Here is a 23,664-nt window from a genome sequence, read left to right as displayed (position 1 = left end):
GTACAATGGCTCCACCCCAGCCAGGGCCCACCGGTTGAAGGATACGAGGCCAGCAAGGGAAGGTAAGTATAGTGTTATCCATAATTTGCCATAATTGCACACTACCTAGAATGTGTATCTTTTATTTTATATAGAAATAAGCAAGGACTATTACTAGAAAGGAATAATCTTTTTCATGTTCAATCTACCTGGCAGGTCTAGTGTTATCATAGGGTTAACAAACTGGGCAACTGCCCAAGGCCCTATGCCTCTTTGGGGCCCTAAATTAGAGATTGCGAAGATAACAAGAATTTTGCTTTTCAGCACTAAAATGTACAGAGTCCCACATTCATTTTTCCTCAGGGCCCCATTTTACCTAAAACTGTCCCTAGTACTGGATACCTTCACTTGAACATACCGTTCATTCCTGATTAACGTCAAGCAGAATGCGACAGCATCTCTTGTTCAGTGAACAGAACATAAATCCAACGATAAATTATTTCTCTCCGGCAAATAAAGACGTTTTTAAAGATGACACCAAGCGACCTACAGCAGACAAAACCCTCTGCTAAATTCAGCCATAAAATTGCTCAGTAATAACAGCTCGCAGGCCACAACCTGAGGCTCCCAGTGGAAAGTCCACTAGGAGAGAATATTTATTGCATCGTGTTCCCGGATATAAAGTTTGTGGTTGTCAAGATCCATGTTATTGTTCAACAACCTTGTAAAAGTTATAAGAGATGCTGTGCAGTAATCTCCAGCGGATGTAGCATATTTATGATATGTGAATAGCTGCCGTGCCGCCGCTCTGCTACCTGATCCGCGAGACCTTGTGATGTGTAAACGCCGCTGGTGCGTGGGCCTGCGCACACTTCTGCACACAGGAGATAAAGCAATAGACTGTGGAAGAATGGAAGTGCACAAGGTCGCATATTGGAAGCTGCAAGTCAAACCACTTAAAGCAGACCTAAACTAAACTTCCCTTCACTTGATCTCATCCCTGCCGTGTTCTACATTCCTAAGTAACATGGCGTTCCTAAGGCACAATGTCATCAAGTCCAGTTGGCAGGGGCTGCAGAATGGATTGTCTTCTGTGTCGCTGCCATCTTGCTCTTTACGGATTCTGAAAATGACATTACCCGCATATGATACTCTTTTGTTTCTCAGTTAATTTCTGCACCTCAAGCTAAGTAGACGCGCTGGATTAAATATGGCTGAGGAGGACATCAAGGTCTGTCTCGGTTCACATTTTAGCATGTGTACAGGACCACTGACATTGCCTAAAGATCAGCATTTGACACCCGACCGCCCCCTAACCTCCTCCTTTGTTCTTCTTCTCACCCCACCCGCTGGAAGCTACTCCATTGAGTGTTGCGAATTGTCTCTCTTCCCCACCCATGGCATTAGACAGGTCACTAGACTCTAGGCTTGTGCACTATGTTTTTGTCTTCACACTGCCCCCTCTTGCCCTCTGCTGAAGTGACCCAGCTGTTGCCAGGGCAATGTATCTGTTTCAGAAATGTTTGTTTTGGGAGTATAATCCCACTTTAAAGGAATCATCAATGAACTAATGCTACCCAGAGTACTACTTACCCGGGGCTTCCTCCAGCCCCTGACAGCTGCTATGTCCCTCTCCGCAGCTCCGCTGCTGCCTCCTCGTCCCCGACGGGTGCCTCGGCAGGTGTCCTCCACTGCACTTGCATGAGCACCTCTGTCAAACACCTCCACGTGGTCCGGAGCGTACTGTGCAGGCGTAGAACTACTGCCAGCAGCTGAGAACGGAGCTGGAGGAAGCCCGGGTAAGTAGTACTCTCGGTAGCATTAGTTGCTTGATGACTCCTTTAAAGGATACCCGAGGTGACATGTGACATGATGAGATAGACATGGTTATGTACAGTGCCTATCACACAAATAACTGTGCTGTGTTCCTATTTTTCTTTCTCTGCCTGAAAGAGTTAAATATCAGGAATGTAAGTGGCTGACTCAGTCCTGATTTAGACAGGAAGTGACTACAGTGTGATCCTCACTGATAAGAAATTACAACTATAAAACACTTTCATAGCAGAAAATGGCTTCTGCGATCATTAAAGAGATAAAAAGGGACAATAGTTCATAGATTTTAGCTCTGGCATACTTCAATGAATGTGTAATTGAACAAAAAAAATAACACTGTTAAAACTTAAAAAGTAGATATAAAATAAAACTGTGGAATATCTTAAAAAGTCATTTTTAGGAGAAGGAAGATAGATACAATTGTTTATTTCATTAGTTTATTTTCGTCTCGGGTTCCTTTAACTTATAGCTAGTAATGGTGCTTTGTTAATATGGATTTTGGCAGAGAAAAGGTTTATAGCTTATAATCACTTTTCACTGCCATCAGTGGGCTAGCAGTTATTATTTTTATTATTACAAAACCGGCGATAAGCAGCAAGAACACAATGCCAGAACATACACTGGAGTAGTAGTCCAGGTAATTCATTCACATTATTCTGTGAGCAGGATGCATGATCAGGTAGGGTACATAAGTAGAGCGGGCCCAGTTTACAGTATACAGTATAAATAGAGGGGTTGTTGCGGTTAGCCTTATATGGAGCAGTTGTGGCAATGACCATAGTAGGACTGTTGTCCACGGAGACAGGTTTTGGTACAAAGTCACAATCTGAAAATTCTATTCTGATGGAATGCGTTGCTGGCGGACAGCAGTTATTCATTGAGTGAGGCGGGCAGTATTTTCTGTGCAAGTGGTAGGGTCTATTGTATGTTGTGGGTTTAGAGCAGGGGTGGAAACTTTTTCTGCTGCGGGATGCATTCCTCCAGCATCCCTCATGCTTCTCCTCTCCTTCCTGCAGAGTTGCCAGCAGTGTGCACCTTCCAGCAGCGATCTCTATGGCCACAGTGATGTCATGTGACGCGCTGTCACATACTGATGGCGAGTCACATGACGCCGGTGTGTCCACTGAGATCACTGCTGGAAAGTGAGAATGGGTAAGTTAAACTTTTCACTACTCTCTGCTCGCAACTTTGCGGGTTTGCTCGCTACTTTTACAGTAACAGGATGGATGCAGCCCGCAGGCTATAGTTCAATCCTTTAGATTGTAAGCTCACAAGGGCAGGGCTCTCTCCTGTTTTGAGTCTTGGAATTCATTATACATTTTATATATCATGTTACTTTTGTCACTGTAATTACCAATTCTGTATTTTGTATCAATTCTGTATTTTGTCTCCAATCCTGTATTTTGTATATTGGTGTACACCATTGTCTGTATTATTAGGTACCCCATGTTTGTTTCTTACTTTGTACAGCACCACAGAATATGTTGGCGCATTACAAATCAATAATAATAATATAGTTTTTCCAGCCCTGGTCTATAGTCTGCCCTAAGCTGCAAGTCTTCAGAAACCAATCAGAGGTATGTTCTCTTTTTTTTTTTACTTTCACTGGAAAACTGATTGTGTAAGTAGTAATTTTAATTTCTTCTATTTTTTAGGTAGCAGGAAAAAAGGGCGCCGGCTGAGGGTGGATGAAAAGGCTGCCGCCATAGACTCTAATGCAATTATTGTTAATACAGAGAAAAAAGCAGAAAAAAGGGTGCAGCAATAAATATCGTTAAAGGGAAGGTTCAAGCAAAATAAAAAAATGAGTTTCACTTACCTGGGGCTTCTACCAGCCCCATGCAGCCATCCTGTGCCCTCGTAGTCACTCACTGCTGCTCCAGTCCCCCGCTGGCAGCTTGCCGACCTCGGAGGTCGGCGGGACGCATTGCGTACATTTTTACGCATTCCCGCTAGTGCAGGAACATTAACACATACATTTTTACGCGTTACTGGTTCAATGCGTAAATTTTTACGCATTGAACCAGTAATGTGTAAAAATGTATGTGTTAATGTTTCTGCACTAGCGGGAATGCGTAAAAATGTACGCAATGCATCCCGCCGACCTCTGAGGTCGGCAAGCTGCCAGCGGGGGACTGGAGCAGCAGTGAGTGACTACGAGGGCACAGGATGGCTGCATGGGGCTGGTAGAAGCCCCAGGTAAGTGAAACTCATTTTTTTATTTTTCTTGGACATTCCCTTTAACAACATTAGAACATTACAGTTTTTGAAGTAGGTTATCGTTTTAGAAGCTTGCAACGTTATAGTTTTTGCCATATTATTTTGTTTGTATGTACAGATTTTAAGTTATCAAATATATTATCGTTTCTATGTGTAAAAGGGTGTTTCTGCAGAGGGAGTGGTTAGGGTTAAGCATCACCAGGGGGAGTGGTTAGGGTTAGGCACCACCTGGGCGGAGGTTAGTTTTGGGCAACACGGGGGTGGTTGGGGTTAGGCACCACCAGGGGTGTGGTTAGGGTTTGGCACCACCGGGGGGAGGGTTAGGCACCACCAGGGGGAGTGGTTAGGGTTAGGCACCACCTGGGCGGAGGTTAGTTTTGGGCAACATGGGGGTGGTTGGGGTTAGGCACCACCAGGGGAGTGGTTAGGGTTTGGCACCACCGGGGGGGAGGGTTAGGCACCACCAGGGGGAGTGGTTAGGGTTAGGCACCACCCGGGCAGCGGTTAGTTTTGGGCAACACGGGGGTGGTTAGGATTAGGCACCACCAGGGGAGTGGTTAGGGTTAGGCGCCACCAGGGGAGTGGTTAGTTTTAGGCACCACCAGAGGAGGGTTCTGTATGAGAGTAGGGTTGGGTTAAGCTGTATTGTTGCATTACGTAACGATTTTTAACGTTATTATCTTTTCGTTATTATTTCCCGTATGTTTTTACAAGGTATTTATCGTTAACCAAGTGTGACAACAATATTTATCATTATCAGATTTCGTTATCCACTGGCACCATTTCGTTATCCAGCCGGGCCCTTTTTTCACGGCGCCCTTTTTTCATACACGCATTTTTTGTATCTATTTGTGTCCAAGCAAAGGGCAATCAATAAGCTGCTTTTCAAATGATGTCAGAACAAGAACAATACTCATACTAACTCAGACAGCTAAGCGTAGCTGCCATTACAGCAAAGCCCTCATCTGCCCATGTATAATGCCTTTTCATTAGATTTTCTTAATTCACAAGACATTTTGTATCAAAGTCCTCATTATCTATATGTGTCATTTGTAATAACAGACCTCTCTGTATGGGCTTAATGCTTCTGCTGAGATCACACTTCCCTACCCATCTGTACTTGTAGAATAGCCTGTAATTGTTGTAAATTATTGTACTTATGTTTTGGATTACATCTCCGTATATTTAGAGCCTATTTAGGCTGTTTCAAATGGCATTAAATTGGAACTTCAGGCACAAAGCTGAGTATACCACTGGAAAGATGTATATAACCACTTACCTAGAAAAAGGGTTTATATTTCAGTCAATGCAGGCTTGTGATTCAAACAGTGGTCATAATATTATCACAAGAGTCTATATATCCGCCTCTCCAGCAAGCAAAAGATAATTCAAGATAAGAGGACTTGTAATGGTCATCCCAAATACATACAGATAAGATAACTGGCTTTCACCCAAACTGGCCCTAGACTATGATGGCCATATGACTATGCTAGGGATTAGATTGTGAGGGTTAGTTACTGACAAGACTAATATACTGACTGACAAGACTAATATACTGAGTAAAAAGCACTGCAGAAGATGTCAGTGCTATACAAATACTAAATAATTATAATAACATAAAAAATAATTGTTATTTCACGAGCTGCTACCGATGATGTCATCAAGCCAGGACCCAATCCATTCAGCAGCAGGAGACTGGGTACGGTGGTGCACATGGGAGTCAGCCATTGTCGGTGAATATACCCCAGTGTGCTTCCTGTTAACCGATCTCTGCATGGGGGCGGATGGCTGAAGGGTGGGGATCGGACCGGGGGGGGGGGGGGGGGTGTAATGTGTATACGCCTTAAAGAATCTCAACATAACCCTATTTACCAATCTATCAGCTCCAGGGTAGGTGCATGCAAACATGATAAACCATCATCTCATTGTATGACATCTAAATCTTCTCATCTCCTAAACATAATCCAATAAGACCATGTGTTTATTTTGTGATATGTGAGCTAAGTTTTCCAACCCTGGCACATACAGGTGAACTTCAAAACACTAGAATATCATGCAAAAGTTCATTTATTTCAGTAATTGGTGAAAGGTGAAGCTAATATATGAAATAGACTCATTACATGCAAAGCGAGGTATTTCAAAACTTTATTTGTTATAATGTAGATGATTATGGCCTATGAAAACCCCCAAATCAAAATCGCAGAAGATTAGAATATTGTGAAAAAGATCAATACTCTAGGCCCAGAAGGTAGGAACGCACTAGGCAGAATCGCATATGCAATTTCCATAGCACATAGTGGAAAACGCATATGCGATTCTGCCTAGTGTGCTCCTACCCAGAGTGTCAGACTCTAATCAGCTAATTAATCCAAAACAATTGCAAAGGGTTCCTGAGCCTTAAATGGTCTCTCAGTCTGGTTCAGTAGGAATCACAATTGTGGGAAAGACTGCTGACCTGACAGTTGTGCAGAAAACAGGGACGGATTTACCATAAGGCACGTGCCTACCGGCGCCTGATGATGGAAAGGCGGCTCACTCCTCTCCCAGAGTGCCTCCCTTCTTCCCTTTGCAGAGCACTGATGAGTGTAAATGAGAGATTAACAGCCCTGCTCTCGGAATTTCACTGACGAGATCTCTCTTTAGTCAGGGGCACCTCTAGCTACTTAGTAGCAGGTAGCCAAAAGTACCCTAAAAATTAAGGGGCACCTATGACAGGCAAGGGAAGTAAGGGAAAAGTGACAGCTGGAATTACCAGCACACTTGTGGTGCAGTTTGGTGTGGGGTATAGGTTCATGTAGGGCAAAATCTAAGGTGCCAGGACATCTGTGCTTATAGGCTCCTCTGAGGTGAATCCGGGCTTGGCAGAAAACCATCATTGACACCCTCCATAATGAGGGAAATGCTCAAAAGGAAATTGCAAAAGAAGTTGGATGTTCCCATAGTGCTGTATCAAAGCACATTAATAGAAAGTTATGTGGAAGGGAGAAGTGTGGAAGAAAAAGGTGCACAAGCAGCAAGGATGACCGCAGCTTGGAGAGGATTATCAGGAAAAGGCCATTCAAAAGTGTTGTGGACTTTCACAAGGAGTGGACTGAGGCTGGAGTTAGTGCATCAAGAGGCACCACACACAGACAGATCCTGGACATGAGCTACAAATGTCATATTCCTCTTGTCAAGCCGATCCTAAACAACTTACCTGGTCTTACCTGGGCTAAAGGGAAAAAAATGGTCTGTTACTCAGTGGGCCACTTTTCTAATACGTGCAAATTTTGCATCTTATTTGGAAACCAGGGACCCAGAGTCTCGAGGAAGAATGTAGAAGCATGTAATCCAAGATACTTGAAGTCCAGTGTGAAATTTCCCCAGTCTGTGTTGATTTGGGGAGACACGTCATCTGCTGGTGTTGGTCCACTGTTCTTCATTAAGTTCAGAGTAAACGCAGCCATCTACCAGGAAATTCAATTTCCTTTTCAAGCAGGACTTGGCACCTGCCCACACTGCCAAAGTACCAAAACCTGGTTCGATGACTATGGGATTACTGTGCTTTATTGGCCAGCGCACTCGCCTGACCTGAACCCCAAAGAGAATCTATGGGGCATTGCTAAGCGAAATATGAGAGACATGAGATAGAACAATGCAAAAGAGCTTAAGGATGCTATTGAAGCTTCTTGGTCTTCCATAACACTTCAGCAATGCCACGGGCTGATAGCATCCATGCAACGCAGCATTGAGGCAGAAACTGATACAAAAGGGGCCCGAACAAAGTACTGAGTACATATGCATGATTATATTTTTCAAAGGTCCGACATTTTACAATTTAAAATCTTTGTTTAATTGATTTCATGTCATCTAATTTTCTGAGATTCTGAGGTTTTCCTGAGGTATAAGTCGTAATCATTAAAATGATAACAAATAATGGTTTGAAATATCTCGCTTTGCATGAAATGAATCTAGTTCATATATTAGTTCCAACTTTTAATTTGAATTACTGAAATAAATGAACTTTTGCAGGATATTCTAATTTTTCCAACTTCCCCTGTAGTCTAATTCCTGTTTTAGTTCATCTTTACCCCGGGGAGTTCCTTCTTCCCAGCGTCATGTAGAAGGACCTTATTCCAGACAAAATAAATAATGGTAGAAATACAGAGGCCAAGTATACACAGAACACAAAGAATATAAAAGATGAATGATTCTTACCGTGCTGAACCTGGGGAACAGACCCAAGGCTGGCTGCGGCTCCACAGGAAATGAGAGGAAAGGCTTAATATCCAGGTGACGCTGGACCATGGCTGGTGGAGGGCGAAGCAGGGCAGGCAGACATCCACCTCTGTTAATACTCCCTGGAATATCAATACAAGAGATGGTGAGTAAAGCAATTCATCTTTCCATCTCGTGTACAGTAATAAATCTGCCAATATATAAAGGTGATCAGAGAATGGAGAGCTCTGGTGAGAGAGATCTAAGGCCACACACATTGCAATGCAAGCAGAGGAGGTAAGGAAGAGTGAGACTGCTATGCTGGAGGGATGAGAAGGAAACAGAGATCAGCAGAGAACGTCTACCTTGCTTTAACCACTTGATGACCCACCCTTTACCCCCCCCTTAAGGACCAGCGCTGGTTTCAGTGATCTGTACTGGGTGGGCTCTGCAGCCCCCAGCACAGATCAGGGTGCAGGCAGAGCGACCAGATCGCCCCCCTTTTCTCCCCCTATGGGGATGATGTGCAGGGGGGTCTGATCGCTCCTGCCTGCCTGAGGTTTGCGGGGGGGGCACCCTTAAAGCCCCCCTCCGCAGCGAAATTCCCCCCCTCCTTCTCCTACCTGTCATCCCCGGTGATCCGGGCTACACAGGACGCTATCCGTCCTGTGCAGCCAGTGACAGGACGTCCCCTATCACATGGCGGCGATCCCCTGCCGCTGATTGGCCGGGGGTCGCCGATCTGCCTTACGGCGCTGCTCCGCAGCAGCGCCGTACAATATAAACAAAAGAGACATATGTCTCCTACGTTTACATTTAATCAGCGGCTCGCAGGCTATTCACGGAGACCCGCTCCGTGATCTGACAGGAAATGGCCGCTCGCACGGTATGATTGTGCGGTCGGCAAGTGGTTAAAGGAGAACGCAGGATGTCCTAAACACAGGTAATCCCCTAGTTATGCACTACTTTGCATTGTTTTTAAAGGGACTTACAATATTGGTAGAAGAACAGGTCAGCACTAGATGCAGCAGCCGGCAGATTGCCACTTAATCTTCCAAACCTGGATGTGCTTCTGCAGAGTATTCATTTAGTAGAAAAAGTAGATCAGGAACGCAGCACCAACTCCATGCAGTTAGGTTTATTAGATTAAGATGATGAGCATACAGGCATAGGGGGTACAGACATCGGCCTCACAGCCGTTTCGCGGGACTCCCGCTTCCTCAGAGACCACAAGATGTCACCCTTTTAAAGGGAACCTGAAGCGAGAGGTATATGACGGCTAACATATTTATTTCCTTTTAAACAATACCAGTTACCTGGCAGCACTGCTCATCTCTGTGGCTGCAGTTGTGTCTGGATCACACACCTGAAACAAGCATGCAGCTAATTTTGTCAGATTTTTGTCAGTAAACTGCATGATTGATCGAGGTCTATGGCCAAAAAGGATTAGAGGCAGAGGAACATGAGGATGCAAAGGCAACGGGAATGGTTAAATACGGTAGCTTCTATATCCCTCTGATTTCAGGTTCTCTTTAAAAATGCTTTGCAAGACTACCGAAAAGAGGTTTTCTTCTATTGAGTACATCATATATCATGTAGGGAGTGTAAAAGGACTTTCAGAATGTGTTTTCACACATTTTTTGTCTGTCATAATAAATAATTTGTGGTATCTCCCAGGGAAAGCTCAGTTAGTCAATCATCTTTAAAATTACTTTTTTTCTACATTAAAGCTATAATGCAAATTAGTCTGTTTCCCTTGTTATCTCCTGGCTGAAGACAGGGACGTTGAGCCAGAAAGAGCTTTTACATTTCTGCAGCTGATAGTTTCTAAAAGCCAAAATGTGTTAAATGTATAAATTGCAGATGTTACTCTTGTTGGATGTCTAATCCAATGACAAGTAATGGAGCACTATTTTAAAGAACACATGAGTGTGATGAAATTCCCCTTGGCGCTAATAGTTTATAAATCAGTATCTTGGAACAAGTTAGGTGTTCTGGCGCTCCTGATCTGCATACTTGGTCCAGGAGAGTGACTCAGAAAGTATTGTGGCCAGACGCAGCATTACAGCCGAGGAGCTATCATTAAAGAGATACCATAAGGCTAGGTTTCCACTAGTGCGTTTTGTGTCAGATTTTATTTTCTGAAAATTTGTATTAATTTTGCAACTAATGGTGATGAATGGGGCTGTTTCCATTCAATGCGAATTTTCATTAGCGTTCATACGCGTGAAAAAAAAATCTGCGGTCAATGCGAATTTTCGCGTTACTTGCCCGAAAATTCGCATTAGATCCATGGTTACAGGAAGTTGTCGGCAGTCATAACTAAGCTGTTACTAGGCAGATTATGTTATATTTAACTAATGCGAATTTTTGCATACGAGAATAAGCATAAAAATGCGTAAAAATTTGCATGCAAATTTTCACCAATCAGAAAAATCTTATACGATTTTTTTGCATGCGAAAATGTCACGCTATAGTGGAAACATAGCCTAACCAAGAATTGAACTTCATCCCAATCAGTAGCTGATACCCCCTTTCCCATGAGAAATCTATTCCTTTTCTCAAACGGATCATCAGGGGGGGTCTGTATGACTGATATTGTGGTGAAACCCCTCCCACAGTGTGATGTCAGGGCCATAGTCCTGGCAGCTTCCTGTTTGTGAACCTCATTGCATTGTGTGGAAATAGCGGTTTACAAAAAAGCAAGCAGCATCTCCTTCCAGTGACATCACTTGCCAGCAGTAAAAATGTGGCCGTGTGATAAATGTCAGAATGTAAATCAGGGAGAGAAAAGATTTTACAATGGGCAAACAATGACTAAATCATTTATACATAATTATTGTAAAAATTAGGCACTTTTTTATTACATTATTTTCACTGGAGTTCCTCTTTAACATCACACTAGCAATGTCAGCTTCATACAACAGCTTTATGTTATTCTCACAGCAAGATATTAAAAAGGAAGTATAGTGAAAATAATGGAATGAATAAATATTTAACTGGGTACTCTGTAAACCACCTATTTCCCAAGTCCTAGGCATATTAATACAACCTTTGCACTGATGAAGGCAAGCTTAGCCTGAAACAGCTGCTGTCTGTAAGTCAGTACGGCTCTGTAGCAGGTATAGGCCATGGTCTGCATGTGTCTTTGTTTTTTGGAAATTAAGGTATGATTTGCATAATCACTTGCTGAGCACAACTGATGCATCACGGAGGTTCCTTCTTGCTCACGTAAAGCTAAATAATTGCAGCTATCCTCTGTGTTAAGAAGGGACATTCCTATTTACCAATGCTTTCATGAAGGCTTGGCATTCCCTGAGACTGTGCGTTTAAAAACAAACCAGCGCTGACAGCTCCTATATTTTTACGTTGACAGGTTCCCTTTGAAGCAGACTTTTATGGGGCACTTGCTGAGAAGCTGCCAGAGGCAACATCAACCGAGCTGTGAGTCACACATGATTCACAAGTCATCGTTCTCTGCAGCAGATCGTAACGGAGGCAAAAACCATACAATCAGCAGAACTTATAGAAGGTCAGCAAATCAGAAGGAAGCACTGAGAGATAAATAAGCTATCCTTTTAAAAGTCAACAATCAATTACCATAATAACTAGGAGTGTGTGTGCAGTCATACAGCACTATATCTCTGTGTCACCAATGAGTTGTTATTATTATTATGTATTTATACAGCACTGACATTTTCTGCAGAGCTTTGTAGAGTACTCTGAACAATTCATGTCACTGTCGGTCTCTCAATGGGGACATAAAAGCAGCGTTCGGCAGTCAGTGCCCTGACCACAGTCTGAACCGGGGACTCCAGGGCTGCAAGATGAGGGAGGGAGCTGCCACTTAGCTGCCATGCCTTTCCTCAATGACACACTACTGTACTACTAATACTGCTACTAAACACATCAAGGACTGCAGGGAGAAGTTAGAAGAATTAAAAGCTGCACAGCCGATACATTTTATCATAAAAGCTGTAATTCATACCTGTCAGCATTCTGATATGAACTCTTATAATACATCAGTAGTCTAATACAATATTTTGAAAGATTATTTTTACTAAAAATGAACTTGGCATTACGTAGCATGTGTGCCGTTTCTGGGGATCTGGAAGACGACTGATATGGTGAGGAATTCATGGATTTGGCGCACACTTATATTTAATCTAGCAGTCGACTCGCTGGGATGTGCTGCTTGGAATTGGTGCCCGATAAAAGTTTTCCCTGCTGGATGCTGAAGCCAAATAGCTGATTGTAAGTATTGGTTAGGGGAGGAGTCTATCAGGAGGGTTAGTTAGTATTAGGGGGTTGGGAAGGGGTGAGGGAATTAGTTTTAGTTGTCAAGGTTACAGAACAGGGTACCATTAGAGGCTGAGGTTAGGATTTGGAATCAGGAAGGGGTTAGAGTTGCTATTGGTTTGTTTCAGTTAGGAGAGTTCCTATTGGTTTGTTTCAGTCCAATGGGGACCCTAGCAATACGTTTCTGCTGAGGCCGCAATCGATATTGCTGTGCTTATCCACAGCAGCAGCAGCAACCCAAGCGACAGCGTATGGAAATGGATGCACAACGGTGCCATTTTGGAGTCCCTTTAAGATGCAATATCCTTTCTCATAGGACCGCTGGCTTCAAGCTGTTCCAGCACTATACTCTGGACTAGGTTATGCAAGACCTATTGTAGGTAAAATTAATATTTTCATTATCCTAAATAATAAAATGCTAGAGTAGCTGCATCAGCCTGTGTCTGTGTCAGGGCTGACCCACACTTGAAATCGCGTTGATTGCGTTTCATATTCAAGTGAATGAGAATCCCTGCAGAAGCGATTTTGCTGAGTTTGCGATTCTCATTCAAATGAAAGAAAATTGCTGCAGAATTGTCGCATGCAGTGTTTTTGAAAACGCAAATGCTGCCACACCTAAGTGTCCGCTGTTGTGTGCATGTGCAGCAAGCGGTCCCTGGCAGTGGATCCATTGGCTGCTCATGCACACAACAGCATACCATGATAGCGGCTGGCGTCGGGAGCGCTCGGTGTGAAGGGGATATGGGGGCGGTGGGGAAGGTCTACCAAAGAGGCTGGCGGCTGTGCTTCTACCACCCGTTATTCTAACAGGCCTCAGGTCTAGTAATTCTAATAACACACATTTATGAAGTACATGTGATATGTGCCTGGCGTTCTGATGCAATGTCCTGCAAGATAACTCTGAATGTAACAATCTGGGAAGTTTAGGCCACACTGTTCTGAAAGTTTCAGAATCAGGCCACTTATTCACTGTGCTCAGGGCAACATTGTGCAGAACACTGGCATGTTGTTATTGACCCCGATGTGTTCAGTTCAGTTTGTAGAATGGAGATCAATGTCGTTATTAGAGCCAGCATTTTCTATATAAGCCTTGCAAACCGGATTGCCATCACTCCAATAGGGTGATAATTGTGCTGCCATTTATATGGCCTACAAAAGAGACCTTTTGATGCTGAGCCGTGTGTGAAGCTTTTCGAACTTCACAGGTCTTTTGGGTATATGCAGCAAAGAGACCACTGAGGTGCTGCAAGCGTAAAACACGTCACGGCATGTATGGAACTGCTTCTACTCATTAAGATGAATCACAACCTGCGACAACATCAGCCTGCTGGAGACGAAAAGGCAAAATGACAGGAACAGCTCTGACAGCGCTTTAATTTTCCTTTTCTTTCTGTCATTTTTTTTTTCTTAAAAGAAAAGTTATGTGAGTGAACATTCCCCTTCATAATATAAATAATGAATAAGAGGTACGCATTGCCTGAAAGCCGGGCTCCCCAGCAGCCTGGCTCCCTGGGAAGGGCCAGCCAAAGTCAATTGTTGGGGTTGCATCCTTTTTCAGGCTTATTTTGCTTCAAATACAATACAGTGTCAGTCCCGAATTAGAAAGCACGTCATGTGACAGGATGGTGACTTATAGGTGTCTTTCCAATGAGGATTCCTTGCTTTGGCCTTCAACACAATGGTGGCATTTATAAAAAATGTATAACGTATGAACTGACTTTGTACGTCCACAAAAACCATTCTGGTTGAGTCATTCAATTCCCAGCCATCACTTTAAAGAAGAGCTTTGAATCTCATTAGCTGCTATGGGGAAGCAGTTGCTCACTTGTCATACTGTGAGTATTCAGAACAAAGTAGTCCACTCCTGTAGCAAGTGCCCCCCCCCCCCCCTATACCACGTAATTCAGTAATGTTCACACAGATAGGTAGGATAGAATTACAGATTCCAGGCTTAGGTGTCTAGTGAGGATATAGTTAGGTTTAGGAGGTAAGTAGGGGTTGGGAACTGTTTAAAAGATGAAGGTTAAAGTTTGGCAAAAGACAGCTGGTGTTGGGAATCAGGAAGTAGAAGGGTTAAGTTTAGGTAAGTTAAGGTTAGGGCTTCATTCAGTTGTTTTTCAAGGCCTGTAAAAAACTGTAAGGCTTGGTTCACACCTGCGTTAAAAAACGGTCCATTTGCAGATCGTGAATAGGGAAGAACCGGACCATTAAGGGGCAAAATCCACTGGGGGGGGGGGGGGGGGGGGGAGGGTGGAGGTCTGGGGGGAAGATGTCAGCGCTATTATATCAATGCACAATATTCCGTTTTGTGTGTGAAGAAAATGATCCCTTAATTAATTCTACTATACCATGTTTTGGACACTAGAGGACACTAGCGAGCTGTACACAAAATAAATGATATGTTAATTTCACAGGAATACCTTTCAATTATAAATCCTACTGGTCTAGGCATTAACACGCTCGTTATTTGATGTTCTGACTTGAATTTGTTTACTTTTTAGAATTAAAATTGTAAGATTATTTTAGAAAAAAAAAATATGTGAACAGACAAACTGTCCTCAACTGAATTTTGCTAGATATTCCTTTTTCTCTGATACATACTGTATGTGTAAGGTAGCATTGGGTTGCAATCACTAAATTGTGCTGAGCAGAATAACCTGCGTAAAGTCTTGTTCAGTACAGTATAAAGCATTCCATGTAATATATTGCATTACGCTGATCGAACTGTAAGAATTTACGCATCTTATTCTATTTACAGTAGTTAAGTGAATGAATACACCCCATTGAAATACACTATGCAGCTTGCTGTTTTGTTTCCATATTTTAAGCCTATCACAGACAGGTCTACACTGGTGAGGTCATCCCTGCTCACTTCCCCTCCTCTGAATGAGTTCCTTGTCTCATTGAAGGACATCCTGTGCAATGAAGTGGAGTTTGACTGGCTCACCTCTTACTTTAAGTCTAATTGCTTTTATACAAGATGAAAGCGCAATTATGAAGACAAATATCACCTGTTAGCATTTTTGTGAAATACATTTAAAGAATAAATAAACATACTTGCCTGCTTATTGCTTACATAGGTTTACTACTAGTCTGTATACCTTCACCAAACCTGGTGCTATTGATTTCACAACTTAAAGGTATACTATTGATTAATGTGTTTTTTAACCTGAGTAGAAAGAGTTCCTGAAGTGCTGGTAAATAATGATGTATATATTTTATTTGCTTATCTCTTTTGTTTACTGTAACACATTCCTTTCACTCAGAACTGACAGCACTGTCTGCTCCTTTCTGAGGGGAGAGCTAATCAGGTGAGGGGGGATTTGCCTCACTGTTATCTCTGTGTGTAACTGTGTGTGAGAGAGCTCTCAGAAAAAGCTGCATGTTTCTAAACTGTCTGCAAGAGAGCAGAGGAAATGTAACTTGTTTTAAACTTGTAAATTGTCTGTGACAGCACAGCTATTCATATATTTTTTTTCAGCTTTCAGGGAAAAATACTCTGTAGTCTGATATGTAAAAAACAACACTGGCTGTGCACTGAAGCAGACACCCCTTTGCGAATGATTTGTCCCAATAGAGCTAAATCCTACCCTCAATAAATTACAGCTTTTGCCTCTGATATTTAACATGAAAAGTAAGAAAATGTTTACACAGCTACTTAGACATGATTTGTACATTGTCATTTTTTAACACTTGGGCATTGATAGTATTCCTTTAATTGCCTCTCCCAGGAAACCTCACATTTTGTGCGTAACAGCATGCCATGACTTATATATCTATGGTCAGTTTTCTACACATCAGGTACTCTTCCTTGAGTACATTTTTAAACAAAATGTCATTGCATATATTACCATCCTCAGAATATCCATAATCAGTTTATTAGATGTGGGGAGGGGAACACCCCCGTCTGTTCAAAACAAAATGGATCTACAATTCACTACCACCATACAGAATCCTGGGGAAGGGGAAGGGGGGGGATGAGCAGAGATGAAGACAGAGCTAATGCCGTTTTTCAAAAAGAGACAAGGTGTATCAGCAGATTATATTGTATTTCCCAAAAAGGGATGAATAAAAGTGTAAACTGTTCTGTAAATTGTTCTCAAAAATGTTGTTTTTTGCCTACAAGCCATAAGTTGGGTTAGCCTGAAGCCTACTAAGAGACTTGCATTGTATGTTTGGTCACATTAATGTGGATACCGTCTTACATATACATTATATGTTCATGTTTCTCCCCCAGGATTCTCAATAAGGCTAGACATTGGAAATGTAGTTCCTTCCAGCCGCATAACTACAGAGGAGCAGCCCCTGAAACAGCACAGGGGCCTAGAGGTATAAGGGGGCCCCAACTGCCACTTCAGTCACTCTGGTAAATGGGTCCATCATTCAGATCAAGTGAATATGTGGCTACACTTGTTATGGGTGAGAAGACAATGATGGCCACACTTGTTTTATGACCCTTGTGAGATGGGCCCCAAGGTTGAGAGGGTCACCAGAGGTAGGCAAGGGAAAGGACATGAACAAAGCTTTGCTGGGAAACACCATGATTTGTAGTTATGCTATTGGTGCCTTCATGTTGTTTTGAACATGTAAGGGTTAATCCTCCCTCTAGATTTCATGAAGTGATGATGGACTTCCTGTGAAAATGTTGTGAGTTAACTTACTCTAAACCAGGGGTGTCAAACTCAAATACAAAGTGGGCTGAAATTGAGCTCTGGGACCAAGTCAAGGGCCAACCTCAATGTCTACTGGCCACCTCTCTTCTTTATAAAGTTCCTTGGTGTCTAATAACCCCCTCCTTCCCCTATATGGTACCCTGGTTTTTAGTGTCCCTCCTTCCTCCCCTATACATTTCCCTGGTGTTTAGTTGTTTTCCCTCCCTTTCCTATACAGTTTCCTGATGTTTAGCTGTCCTCTCTGCCTCCCCTATACAGTTCCCTGGTGTCTAGTGGCCCCCGCCCTCTCCAATACAGTTCCCTGGTATTTAGTGCTGCCCCCCTCCCCATATGGCTTCCCTGGTGGTCTAGGGCTTACCCTACAATATATCTTCTATGGTGGTCTAGAGTGGGCCAAACATAATGCAAAGTGGGAAACCCACCTGGGGGCCAAATCTGAAGGCTTCAAGGGCCAGATTTGGCCCACGGGCCGGAGTTTGACATGTATGTTCTAAACACACTGTCTGTAACAGAGTAGAGCTGGTGAAATGCCATTTCTATCACTTGGTTGGAGTGCTGGCTTTTAAGAGCGGTGTACCCTTGTGGTTAACTCAGGGTGGACTCACTGATACGTGTCCTCTTTCTGGCCATAAAAAAATCTAAGACTTCTTTTTATGTAGGAACAAGAGGAATTCACATAAGGAGACTTGGCAACAAGGTGGAAATATTGGCAATAGTTCACATTCCAGGTAGACCAACCAAAGTCAATTCTGTTAAATGATACAGAACATTTCTGGCTGAGATAAGGGCAGCAGTACGGCACAGATATGAGGCAGTGCTTACGTATTTAATCAACAGGGCAGGGCCCTCCATCAGAAGACATAAAAATGTTGTGGGCCTCATTAAAGGTACAGTTCAGGGAAAACATAAAATTTGGCATCTGAGAACCGCAGAAGTTTTGGGTGACGCCATAGGAACCCAAAGAAATACTGTGACAGAAGGAAACTTGGGCCCAAAAGGCACCCGATAAATAGTGGGTGCCGGGGTCACCCTGTATGGAAAATTTTCCCCAGTGTCGTCTCACAAGAGGTGTTTTTGCACCTTATCGATTAGACCCCAGCAAGTAAAAAATTACTCAAAACTAAGCTTGTCCCAAATTACCATAAGCTTGATATTACTTTTCTCTCCTCCTTGTTAGCACTTTTCACATCTTGTTGATAAGTAAACATGTTCTGTAAGGAAACTCAGGAGAAAAATCTGCTGTATCAGTTTGTTTGAATCATCTGTGCAGATAGTGTAATCATAGCTGGCTGTATAGTCAGATGGAAAGGTGACTCTCACTGACATTCAATGACAAAACAGCTTGTGTATCACAGGTATATACTGTATCTAACTATTTACACCGATTATAAATGCATCTATGAATAAACCTTCATCTTTGCCTGAAAGAAAAATTAAAAAGATAACTGGACTATGCACTGAGGGGGCCTATGCCCACAACACGCCATTTCTTATTGGCCCTACAGCCAGTGTCACCCTATCACCAGAATCATTGTCCTCCATTCATGGTTCCATTCAGTGGCTTGGTAGTGTAATGGTTAAGGGCTCTGCCTCTGACGTAGGAGACCTGGGTTCAAATCTTGGCTCTTCTCATTTAGTAAACCAGCACCTATTCTGTAAGGAGGTCTTTGGGCAAGACTAACACGGCTACTGACAACTGAGTGCGCACTAGGGGCTGCCTTGCAAGTGCTTTGAGTCTGAAAGGAGAAAGGCGCTATACAAAAAGGAATTATTATTAAGGACCACCATCGCTATTTTAAATAAGAGACCATTTTTTTTGCCCAAAAATCTGTTTATAATCATATATAGTATATTTTTACTATCATATCATATATAGTATATTTGTACTATCATAGGATGTATACCATTACATAAAGAATTCTAGGATTTCTTTACTAACGCACATCAAGAATGACGCCAGGGACCAATTTCAGTAGTAGTTTTGCTTTCTAGGACACTATGCCAATGAAAGTGAATGGAGGTGAACTCACTGCAGCGATTGTGATTTAGCCAAATTGCAATCGCTCTGTCTGAACCATTTGTGTAGCGATCGCGATTCAATGTTAAAGTGGATCTGAGGTGAACTTTTACTCATTGCATAATTGTGTTCCTTTCCTATTGTTTATAGGGCATTCCTCAAGCCAAATACTTTTTTGTTTTTGTTTAAATATTCATAATTCCCTATAAACTAAATAAACCACACCCACAGGTTTTCAGAGAGCCTTGGCAGTAGCAAGGGCTTATGGGAGCTCAGTCTGGGCAAGAGGAGGAGGAGGTGTTACTAGCCATTGATTTCAGAGGCAGAGGGGAGGAGGGGGGATTAGTTTTTTTCACAGGCTGAGTGCTCAAGGTACAGATAAGCCTGCCTCTGTGCAATGTTCACAAACAACATGGCTGCTGTCATTGTATCACAGGAAGAAATAATTATTTTCTATTAAAGCTGTTTGCAGCTAGATTTACTGTGTAAACTATCTAAACTTTAGATAAGATATATATAGACAAGTTACTTGTTATCGTTAGTTTTTCATCTCGGATCCGCTTTAAGTATTAGATAGTTGCAAAATCACTTTTCATTTGCTACACATAGTGGTTTCAAAGCAATCTTGCAGCTCTTGTACTACCTAGAAAGTACCAGCTTACCCAAAATCCATTGCAGAACTTCATAACTGCAAATCGCTATATTGGCAATCACTAGCACTATAATTAATTTGCAATTGGCTGCTGAAATCACTTTACAAAATGGTAGCAGAAATGCTGAGCGATTATGACAGGCCCATTACATGTTATTTCCAACAAGGGCTTACTTCGAACCCTGAACATTTCTCTTTATCTCCGCAGTGTGCTGGAAGAGTGACATTGTCAATGTAAGAGACAGGCTCAGTGGACCATAGATTCCTGCTTACACTGTCACTGTGTCACTTGCAGAGTAGCGCACTGCCACCTCAATGGAAGAGCTACCTGCCTTGCTCTACATTGTGACAATGTCTCTATAGCTTATATGTGTGACTGTTTATCAGGAAGATAAATTAGGATCTCTTCTCTTCCTTTTTTAGGAGGCCTCCGTACAGATTTAGGTCACGCATTGTTAGGATTATACTGAAACATTGGCTGCTTGTGAAACTTATTTAGGTCACAGGATTCTGACATTAGCACTTTCATGAGTTTGTCAGCGAAGCATTTCACAGATCTTACAGTAAAAGTGTTGTAGAAGAAGTACGGAACTTGCTATTGCCGACCTCTTTCCGATAATGACAGTTGCTTGACTGTAAGGTAGCTGATCTGGCCATGTGTTGTTTGCATATCTTTTGCCTTTGAATAGCATTTTCCTTGTGTCTGACTAGGCACTTCACTTGAGTTTAAATGCTGTTTGATTTGCATTTCAATTGCATTTGGTCTATGACACCTATTCAATTTAAAGATATTAGGTAAGTAAGTCAAACGCAAGAGAAAACAATATCAAAAACAAATTAAATGGGTTTAAAATTCAGAAACACACTCCTCATTCAAAAGTCAAAATCTGCATTTTGGGCTTATTCCTATGCACTTATTCGTAAAAACAAATACTGTGTGCTGTGGGCTTTTTTAATATCCTTGCAGATAGCAAACCTGTATTGGTCAAGCCTGCATATGGTGTGAACAAGGCCATCATTGCCATCCAAAGTGCTTCAGAAGCTCAGATAATTAATGCACACCTGAGGGGATATGGAGACTGCCATATTTATTTTCATTTAAACAAAATCAGTTGTTTGGCTGTCCTGATTTATTTCAGTCAGAAACATCTGATCTGCATGCTTGTTCAGGGTCCACAGCTAAAGGTATTACAGGCAGAGGAATAGCAGGACAACGAGGCAATCTGCATTGCTTAAAGAGAATCTGTATTGTTAAAATCACACAAAAGTAAACATACCAGTGCGTTAGGGGACATCTCCTATTACCCTCTGTCACAATTTCGCCGCTCCCCGCCGCATTAAAAGTGGTTAAAAACAGTTCTAAAAAGTTTGTTTATAAACAAACAAAATGGCCACCAAAACAGGAAGTAGGTTGATGTACAGTATGTCCACACATAGAAAATACATCCATACACAAGCAGGCCGTATACAGCCTTCCTTTTGAATCTCAAGAGATCATTTGTGTGTTTCTTTCCCCCCTGCATCTCTCATGCACTGAAGTTTCAGGCTGCTCTTTTCTTCCTGCAAACAGCTTTGCCCTGGTCTGTAATTCCTCACTATGTGAAAGCCCAGCCAGCTCAGAGGACGATTTATCCAGCTTGTAAAATATAAGAGAGAAGAGAGAAGCTGCTCTAATCTAAATAACACACAGGCAGTGTGCATAGAGGGGCCTGGAAGGGGGAGTTCATAGCAGAACCACAACACTGAAGAACTTGGCAGCCTTCCAGACACAGACCTGACAAGTCTGACAAGAGAGAGATAAGTTGATTTATTACAGAGATGGTGATAGTAGAACGTGCTGCAGTAAGCCAGAACACATTAGAATAGCTTTTGGAACTTGTAGGATGATAAAAAACAGGATGCAATTTTTGTTACGGAGTCTCTTTAAAAGGAAATACATATGCCAGCCTCCATATTCCTCTCAGTTCAGGTATCGGTTAAATGTCAGTTTACCGAAGCCCATCGCTTCTTCCCCACACAGGCCCTGATTCAATACATTTGTCCTGAATTTTCTTGCCACAGATGTTTCTCATCTTGCCTAAAAATCATTTTTCAGCACACAGTGTGAAAAAAATACTACAAAAATCGGTACGAAAACTGGTATCAAACTGAGGAACGTTACAGAATATACCTTATTGACAAAAATGGCTCTTTTTTTTAACAATACTCATTAATATATTTATGTAATGTTATTTGATCAGTAATGTTATTTGATCTGCCGGTTTTCTCTGGGGCAGAAGGCTGTGTGAGATCAAGCCTAGGCTAAGCATCCCTGGGAGAGCAGAGCTACAAACCAATATACAACAATATATTATTATTATTATTGATTTATAAAGCGCCAATATAATGTATACTGTATTTTTTTAGACTATAAGACTCACTTTTTTCTCTCCCAAAAGTGGGGAAACAAGTCACTGCGTCTAATAGACCGAATGCAGGGAGTTCCTGACTTGTGAACGCCTGCCAATACGAACTTCCAACCCGCTGCAATGTTGGGGATGCCCTGTACTGTGCCCATGCAGAGGAGGACACAGGGGGACAAAAGGAGGACACAAAAGGGCATAGAGGAGGACACAAGGGGGAAACAAAGGGGTATAGAGGAGGACACAGGCGGACACATGAGGGATACAGGAGGACACAAGGGGACAGAGGAGGACACAGGGAGACACAAGAGGTACAAGGGGGCATAATCCACAAGATGTCCCTTCACCATGGATGCACCAGGTTTAGTATATTTTTTTCCCCTGGTTTTGTCCTCTAAACCTAGGTGCGTTTTATGGTCAGGAGTGTCTTATAGTCCGAAACATACGGCAGTTATAAGATGCATTCGTGTCACTGAAACGAGGAGCATTGACATAAAAATGGGTATCCTGAATAGTTTTTTTTATGTTATGCAGCAAGTCTTTAAAGAGACACTGAAGTAAAAAAAATTTTGATATAATGATTTGTATGTGTAGTACAGCTAAGAAATAAAGCATTAGGAGCAAGACATAAAGCTGGCCATACACTGGCCCGATTTGCCGCCGTTTCGACAGCAGATTCGATCACTGGGATCGAATCTGCTGCCAATCGTTTGCGCTACACGCCGAATTTCGATCCATTTCGTCCGATCCCGTCGATCGATCCGTGCGGAAAATTACCGTCGATCGCCCGCGGGTAGGGAGCGCGTCGCTAGCGGCGTTCGAGTGCCTGACGACCGACGCAATAGTGCGGCAATACATTACCTGCTCCGCTGGCGCTACTGTCCCCGGTCACCGCTGCTCCGTGTCCGCGCAGGTCTCCGGCATGCTTCAGTTCCTCCTGCCCGGCAGGAAGTTTTAACAGTAGAGGGCGCTCTACTGTTTAAACTTCCTGCCGGGCAGGAAGAAGTGAAGCATGCCGGGGCCGGAGACCAGAGCGGAGACGGAGCAGCGGTGACCGGGGTGAGTCGTGCCGGCGGAGCAGGTAATGTATGCGGGCGGGCGGGGGGAGCGGCAGCACCACCACCACCACAACAGATTGTGAACGGTTTCAGGCTGAAATCGGTTCACAATCTGTTTGCAGTAAAGGTAGCCATACGATCCCTCTCTGATCAGATTCGATCAGAGAGGGATCTATCTGTTGGTCGAATCTGATGACAAATCGACCAGTGTACGGCTACCTTAAGAGCTAAGAAACTCTAGTTGTTATCTATGCAAATTGCCATTGAGCCACGACTTTCAAAGTCGCAGAGAACTCTGTGTTCTAAAGGCTGTTATCTTAACTGTATTGTTTTT

General features: G+C 42.7%; 1 protein-coding gene across 3 annotated transcripts in view; it reads right to left on the bottom strand.

The window, feature by feature from the left end:
• Window positions 1-23,664, bottom strand: part of ZNF385A (zinc finger protein 385A) — a 502,107-nt gene that overhangs the window by 146,223 nt on the left and 332,220 nt on the right. For all 3 annotated transcript variants that reach the window (XM_068267161.1, XM_068267160.1, XM_068267159.1), the window contains one exon: window positions 8,230-8,372. In XM_068267161.1, the coding sequence (XP_068123262.1) occupies window positions 8,230-8,372 (143 nt within the window). The remainder of the gene's footprint in view (window positions 1-8,229; window positions 8,373-23,664) is intronic.

Source organism: Hyperolius riggenbachi, chromosome 2, assembly GCF_040937935.1.
Source record: "Hyperolius riggenbachi isolate aHypRig1 chromosome 2, aHypRig1.pri, whole genome shotgun sequence".
NCBI classification, from domain to species: Eukaryota; Metazoa; Chordata; class Amphibia; order Anura; family Hyperoliidae; genus Hyperolius; species Hyperolius riggenbachi.
The sequence above is the reverse complement of the archived record's forward strand: the minus strand, read 5'-3'. Positions and strand labels throughout refer to the sequence as shown.